Raw genomic sequence first — 8,342 nt, 5'->3', positions numbered from 1 at the left:
AATAGAGGTAGACACATTAAGAACATTTAAGAGACACTTAGATAGGCACGTGGATGATTTAAAAATGGAATACCATGTAAGGGGGTAGATTGATCTTAGAAAGGTAAAAAGTTCGGCACAACATTGTGGGCCAAGGAGCCTGTACTGTGTTGCAGTATTCTGGTTTAATGAGATGTGATAAGCATTAGAACGTACATTCTCAGCTGTTTTCACTGTCTTAGTGACTCCACTCATTCATCCCCAGAGGAACTCTTTTGAATGTGAAATGCCACACTTGTGACGATCCCAGACCCGGAGACAAAAACAAACGCATCAGTGGAGAGATGTCTTTCGATGATAAGACATAGGAGCAGAATTTGGTCATTCAGCCCATTAAATCTGTTCCACCATTTAATCATGGCTGATTTATTTCCCCCCACAACCCCATTTTCCCGCCTTCTCCTGTAACCAAGAGCCTGTTAACCTCCTCCTTAAATATACCCAACAACCTGCTCTCCACAGCCATCTATGGCAAGGAATTCCACAGATTAATAAACAGGCTTAGAGGTGCCACCTGTCCGCTGGCACTCCAGGCCAGTAGCAGCACTTCTCGTTGACCGCACTGTATAGCAGGTACTCCAGGCCAACCAGTCATCCCTGGCTTTAGGGAGAGCTCTGACTTAGAAGCATTTAATCATGATCCGGCGGTTGGTGGCTTTGCACCGTTGGCTAATTAGCCAAGCACATACACAATAATCTACTATTTGACCATTCAGAGCTCACAATGGTTTGGCACCTCATTCACCACCGAATGTTTGTCACGCTCCCTACCAACTTACCCTGATTCCCATGCTCTCTTCTATCTTGCTGGCTACCTGGTTCCCACAATCCTGACTTTCAGTGGCTCTGCCTTCCATACTTCCACCCAGGCAGGGAAGGGGCTTGTTTTGTTGTTATTGTGTTGCTTTGTAGTGTTCTGCTGGGCATTGTGGGCATGCTATGTTGGTGCCAGAAACACTAGCCGGCTGCCCCCAGCACATCCTTAGGTTGTGCCAGTTGTTGCATTTCACTGTATGTTTCGATGTACGTGAGATAAATAAATGAATCTGAATCAGGCACCAGGGCCCCATTTTCTGTTGTTTCCTTACACTCAATCACTGCAGATCAATTTCACACTCCCACTCAACTACAGCCTCACCAATTCACTCCCATTTGGAATACCATGCTCACTTTTGGTCACCCTGCTCTAGAAAAGATGCCATTAAGTTGCAGAGGAGGCACTGGAGGGATGGACAGAGGTTGAGCAGGTTGGGATTGCTGTGCAGGGGCAGAATGGGGCAATTTTACATGAAATCATGAGAGAGCATAGATAAGGTGCAGTCTTTTTCCCGGGGTTGGTGAATCAAGAACCAGAGGGCAATAGGCTTATGGCTATAATGTACAGATTTAATAGGAATCTGAGGGGAAATATTTTCCACACAGAGTTTTTAAAAAGAGATACAGCATGGTAACAGGCCCCTCCAGTCCAATGAGGCCGCACCACCCAATTAAACTCGTGACCAATTAACCTATTAACCCTTCAGTCTTTGGAATGTGGGAGCAAACCAGAGCAAATCCACGCAGTCGCGGGAAGGACATACAAACTCCTTCCAGACAGCTTTGTGAATTGAACCAGAGTCGTTGGTGTTGTAGTAGCGTTACACTAACCACTGTGCCATCGTGCTGCCCCAGAGCGGTCAGTATATGGAATGAGCTACCAGAGGAAGTGGTTGAAGCAGGTACATTAACACATATTTATAAAGCTCTTGGACAGGGACATGGATAGGAAACGTTCAGTGGAATATGGGCCAAGTGGGACTAGTTTTGAAGGCCTTCTTGGTTGGCATGGACTAGCTGGGCTGAATAAGCTATTCCTGTACTGTAATCACTCTATAAACTCCCATTTTTCAGGCTGTCTTGAAATTGACCACATCCCATTTACCTCAGACCCTTTAAGCGTATTGGGTTCACTGGAAAAGTTATTATAATAGTCTGTAGGCGACACGGTAGTCAAGTGGTTAGTGCAATATTTTACAGTACAGGCGACCCAGCCACTGACTGTAAGCTTCTACATTCTCCCCGTGACCACAAGAGTTTCCTCCGGGTGCTCCAGTTTCCCCTCCACAGTCCAAAGGTGTACCGGCTGGTAGGTTAATAGGTCATTGTAAATTGTCTTGTGATTAGGCTCGGATTAAAATTGGGGGTTGCTGTCACACAGCTTGAAGGGCCGGAAGATCTCAATAAAATAAAACATTTAAAAAGGTGACTTAATAATGTGCTAGTGTAACATCTAACAGTCTGGAAAAATCAACAAATCAGGCATTAGTAAAGTCTCTAGCATGTTGGACTATCAGAGTTTTACTGTCCATTGTAACGATTTTCTCCTCAAGATTCAAGTTTATTTATCACATGTACATCAAAACATACAGTGAAATATGTCATTTGTGTTAACAACCAACACAAGGATGTGCTGGGGGCAGCTCGCGAGTGTTGCCACACATTCCAGCACCAACATAACATACCGTTCTCCTGAGTATTGTGGCCAATTTAACCCTTTAACATCACAGACATTGTAATACTTGTCACATTATATAATAAAGCTGAACAAAACATCTAATAATTACCCATATTCATATAATATATAATTTTAATGTGGTTCATATACACATCCTTTACATTATGCATCTATATTGACTCACTAATTGCTATCCCAATCATTCTTAAATTCACAATATATTAAAATAAGAATTTGTTTGTCATTGAAATCCAGATAAGGCTTTTTAAAAAATCTTTCTATTCTTCTCATCTTACATTTATATAAGTATTTCGTTCTTTTTTTTAAAAAAAATAGAATTACAGTTTAACGATACAGACCAAAAAAACATCAAAATGACTTTCTAAACTATATAACAAATATTGTTTTGTCAATAAATGTGCCGGAGAAAGCATATTTCACCATATTGCTGAAAGAGCAGCAAAGCTGGGCGCTCCTTCACTTCACTTCTTCCACGACATTCACAAGAATAATACACACAGTGTAAGTTTAAATTTATTTTTAAGTGGTGTCAGATGCTACTTTATTGTAGAGCTGAAGCATATCCTATAAGGAACGGATCAGCCTTTTGAATCCCAGCAGAATATTTTTGAATACACATTTTTGCTAAGCAGATATGCAAAATACAGGCTAATTATATTCTTCTGTTTCCAAGCAGAAGCCGTTCCCTGCGCTGCAGGTGAAGTTGTTGAAACGAATATATAAGACACATCAATGAGCCAGAAGATCTAAAGCGCAGCTATATCTAATGAATATTTCATAAAGAAATTTTTTTATATATAAAACAAAGAAGAAAGTGCTTAAAATCTGGAATTCAACAAACAGATCCTTCACTTACCCATGTCAAAACATCTGAACTTTTGCGAAAAATAATACTTTGTTATTGCAGAAGTTTTATTTTAAGTGTGCACCCAGTTAAAAGGCAAAAGCAGTCTTTGGGTGTCCATGTCTTAAATCTGTAATTATGTTAAAATTGTCAATTAGTTGCACTGAATGAGAGGGGGTCAGAAATCCTAATATAATGCTACCTACTATCTCAGGAGTTGCATTCAATAAATGCTCTTTCATTGTTTTTCTAGTTTCTCATGTTTTTCACTTTTCTTCTTAACTCTTATACTACTCTTTATCACTTGCCCTGTTGTCAGACTGAAGTTCCAGAAATTCTCGAGCACTTCACCAAAATGACTGTTCTGTGTCCCCGAACCCGTGCTCCAGATTCTATGGGGCTCTACACTCAACAAGGTTTTCAATGAACCACACGCCAGCATCCTGGTCATTCACCTGAAAGTCCAGGGGATTGCCTTCAACTGTTGCGAGTCTTTATGCAGCTCTGGGTGACAGTGGACTGCAGACACAATCAAACCTGGGTTCAGTCACGCACTGTTCATTTGCTGCGTACACTTACAGAGCCACTGAGAGAGAGCACATCAAAAGTTAGCAATGTTGCTCATGAGGATTGTACCAAGTGATTTCTTCACTGACTGGGAGGTGGGCCTTAGTGCAGAGGATTTATACCTCCCACTTCATCGAACTTCCACTGCACAATTAACTTACTACGGACCTCCACCTTTATGTTCAAACTGCACTTGCATAACACATTTGCAACTTCTTCTTTGATAGAATAGATTTTTAAAATTATTCTTCCCCAAACCTTCAAATTCTATTTAAAATGAAAAGACGCCACTGTGTGTAAAGTTTTATACCATAATTAAATTAATAAATAATTTCTAAAAATATGTTAAATATTGTTCCCTCATAAGACACCAGCAATGGAGAAATTATTTACTCACTACACAAAATTAAATATTGTAATTGCAAAAGTTTGTTCTTTGAAACATGGTGAGGATGTTGAATTGCTTCTACTTCAGGGAGTAAAGGTCTCACAAACTTTGTAGAATTATGATGATTTGTAATGTGCTACTCACTGTTACTTGTCAAAAAGAAATTAAGGGTGGAAAAGATCTATAAAAGATAGTCAATGATCTGTAAATAATATTCAGAAACTTTTTTTGGTATGTGGATATTTTTGGTGGGGATGGATGATATGGACCTCCAATGGGGAAAACCACACTGCTAATTTTAAACATAAGAGACTCTGCAAACTGGAAATTCAGAGCAACACACACAGAACGGTGGAGGAATTCAGCAGGTCAGGCAGCATCTATGGATCTATTATTTACCTACTAATTTCCCTAACTCCACCACGGATAGTCCAAAGCCCAGCCAAAAGGAGGAGGGCTGGGTATGGAGCCCCATCCCATCCCGTAAAAACCCAGAGTAAATAAACACCAACAGAAACTCCAAAGACCTCATCCATGGGAGAGGAAGGAGCAAATGAGTTACACCTGGGGACACCTTGACAGACTGACCCAGGTCAGAGGACTCTGGCGAGCTTTTGTCAGCGGCCAATGCCCCAGTAGGGGTGATGGTTTCAGTAAGTCATTTCCATAGATGCTATCTGGCCTGCTGAGTTCCTCCAGCATTTTGTGTGTGTTGCTAAATTTAGGGATGCTTGTGGGGCTGTGAATCCACTATTAATGTTTCTTCTTGTTAGTCTTTAGTTTGCTAAGGGCATATACAATGTGGGTTAACTAATAAACACGAGAAGTTCTGCAGATGTTGGAAATCCAGAGCAACATGCACAAAATGCAGGAGGAACTCAGCAGGTCAAGCAGCATCCATGGAAATGAATAAACAGTCAACATTTCAGCCCCAGAGGATCTCAGCCCAAAACGTTGACTGTTTATTCATTTCCAAACATGTTGCCTGATCTGCTGAGTTCCTCCAGAATTTTGTGTGTATTGCTCTGGTTAACTCGTGTCATTTTCTGCTAATTGGAGTTATTTTTCAAAAAGGTTCAGAGAAAAACTTATCCAGCAATTGCATCTGTCTACTTTCCCCCATTTTATTCTGGGCTCTTCAGGTTCACATAACCTAGAAAAAGAAAACCAGGCTTGTTAGTAGTAAAAGATAGAAACTGCAATCCTTAAATGTCTAATGTGCTTCTGCACCTTTCAGACTATCCAGCCTTTTTGTGGGAAACACCAGATTTTTGTCTTAAGGATAAATTTAAATGCAATGCCAAGCTACGACTACTGGCCACTAACACAGTCAGAGTGCTAATGGGTACCATAACTTTTAGCTATTATTACATGCAGGCATCTTATTGACCATTAGCCTAAAGATATATAGTAATAGTATAAACACACAGACATTTACTTGTATAGGATTTCAGAGTTTTTAAAATCACTATCTTCAGCACTGTTGAGAATTCATTGCAAGAGATTTTCACCCACTCTTTCAAATCGTTTTGATGCAGTAATGCTGAGGAAGCATTCAGGGAAAAGAAAATCTAACCTCAAACGATGGACCACAAGAACAACTCTGAAATCACTGAGTATTCAGTGTCAAAAGAAACAACCTTAATAAAATATATAGGTTTGCATTACAGATAAAATACTATCTATACTCCTTTACTTCACTGTTCTTTTTTTTTACCAACAGAAACAGATTTTATATAAAGAGCCTTGGAAGGAGAGCCTTGAGTTCTGGTCCATGATCACAATGGAGCTGCTTTTAATTGCCATGCACAAGGATTTTTCCACTACTCAGTATCCAATTATTTACATTCTTTCGACTGTTAATGATGAAACAACATGAAGTGCAGTACATTCATTCTAGTGCTATTGCAATTGGTGATAGAGGATTGGAATCCATTCCTTTTTCACTTTGGGAACATCGTGTTTAGCTGTTGGAGGAGTCCGGATACTGCATTTCTGTGCTGAACACTTCCTTGTAGAGCGGCGGGAAGTTGTGCACCGTCTGCGGATGTAGAAGCTTGAAGAGCTGCAGCTTGTCCACATGAAGGTTGCATACGGACTTCAGCATGGATAACTTGGAGATCAGCTGTGTCGGAGGAAAAGACAGCACTGAGTTGAGGGATAACAAGGTTATCCAAAATCCTTTTCCTTGATTTCACCTCAGAATGGTAACAGCTAACAATTCAATTCTGAATAAAAATAACTGTGTGTGTGAGTACGTGGGTGGGACAAAGTACAGGGGCTTATTTTCCTGCTGGACACAGTGGACATGCTATGTTGGTACAGAATGTGTGGTTGCACTTGTGGACTGCCCCCAGCACATCATTAGGTCATGTTGGTTGTTAGGTCAAACACCATATTTCGCCATACTGTATACAATCTCCCCATGGCAGTGTGGGATTCAAAGTTCAAAGTATATTTAATATAAAAGTATGTTTGCATTATACAACCTTGAGATTTGTGTAGTGACAGGCAGGGACAAAACAAGAGGGGGCAGAAGAGAGAGAGAGCAAGAGAGTGATAGCGATAGCGAGAGCGAGAGAACGAGAGAGAGAGAGTGCGAGAGCGAGAGAGAGAGAGAGAGATATCACCCTTGAACTATATGGGCTATTAATGCAAATGATACATTTCGCAGTATGTTTCAATGTACTTATAACAAATAAATCTGATCTCTTTGGAACACAGAGGACCTTTTGTCCACAATGTTTTCTTCACTTTTTAACCTACTCCAATGTCAATCTAACCCTTCTTTCCCACTTAGCCCTACAGCTTTCTTTCACAACAAGGGTTTTGAGGCGGTGAGGGATGGGAGGCAGGTTATGGGCCTGGCTGGAATCTCTGTGTGGCTGGATGGAGCTATTAAAGACCTGGAACTCTGGGTGGTGTCCAGTGAAATGCCTGTGGTAAGGGTAAGGGGCAGGTGGAGAATGGCGGGGAGGGATGCATGGAGATGGAACTGAGGAATATCGGAGAATTGGAAGTGTCCTGGCAAGGGAGTCAGAAACTTGGGAGTGACGGCAGATCCAGTGGGCAGTCTGGAGTATGATTGGTGAGCCAGGTGAGCATGGGTGGGAAGAGCCAAAGGGAAGTTGGGGTCCAAAAGCTGCGATGAGCTTAATAAAAGCTCTCATCAGGTTGGTCAGCGTCTGTGGGGAGAGGAACAGTCAGCATTTGGAGGATCCTTCAACAAGAACACCAAGGTGACTTGAGTGACAAAAGAGAGCGATGGAGAGAAAAGGGGGAAGTTCTGTGGTTGGCTGCACATCAAAGTTGTCAGGGTCACAAATCCTTCAAACGTTGGCAGATACAAGTGGAAGCAAAAACACCAGCGAAGGAGAAGCGTCACAACTGTATCTGTGGAGAGACAGCAAAAAAGGAGGAAGGAGTTTGTATGTTCTCCCCGCGAGTTTGTGGGTTTCCCCCAGTTGCTCCTGTTTCCTCTCACATTCCAAAAGATGTACGGTTAGGGTTAGTGAGTTGCGGACATGTGGGCCCTGAAAGCATGGTGATGCTCGTGGGCTGACCAGTAAGATCCTCACTAATTTGATGGGGTGGCACGGTAGTGTGGTGGCTCCTCCGGGTGCTTTGGTTTCCTTGCACATTCCAAGATGTACGGGTTAAGGGGCAGTGAATAGAGGGCATGGTATTGGTGACACTTGTGAGGCGCCCTCAGCACAATGCTCGGACTGTTTCGGGCGGCACAGTAGCGTAATGGTTAGAACAACACTTTACAGTACAGCCGACCCAGGTTCAATTCCGCCACTGCCTGTAAGGGGTCTGTATGTTCCCTGTGATATCGTGGGTTTCCTCCGGGTGCTCCAGTTTCCTCCCACAGTCCAAAGACGCAACGGTTAGTAGGTTAATCGGTCATTTTAATTTTCCAGAGAACAGGCTAGGTTTAAATCGGGGGCGGGGGGTGGGCGGTGGATTTGCAGAGCCATGTGGCTGGA

The 8,342-nt window shown here is 42.1% G+C and overlaps 1 protein-coding gene across 1 annotated transcript in view; it reads right to left on the bottom strand.

Annotated features, from left to right (window-relative positions):
- Nucleotides 1-2,494: 2,494 nt before the first annotated feature.
- The window catches only part of LOC134337239 (nuclear receptor ROR-beta-like), a 121,573-nt gene continuing 115,725 nt past the window's right edge, over nt 2,495-8,342 (bottom strand). Inside the window, exon 10 of the mRNA XM_063032085.1 lies at nt 2,495-6,478. Within this exon, the coding sequence (XP_062888155.1) occupies nt 6,317-6,478 (162 nt within the window). The 3' untranslated portion in view covers nt 2,495-6,316. The remainder of the gene's footprint in view (nt 6,479-8,342) is intronic.

This window comes from Mobula hypostoma, chromosome 24 (genome assembly GCF_963921235.1).
Source record: "Mobula hypostoma chromosome 24, sMobHyp1.1, whole genome shotgun sequence".
Classification (NCBI taxonomy): Eukaryota; Metazoa; Chordata; class Chondrichthyes; order Myliobatiformes; family Myliobatidae; genus Mobula; species Mobula hypostoma.
This window is presented reverse-complemented; position numbering and strand designations above follow the sequence as displayed.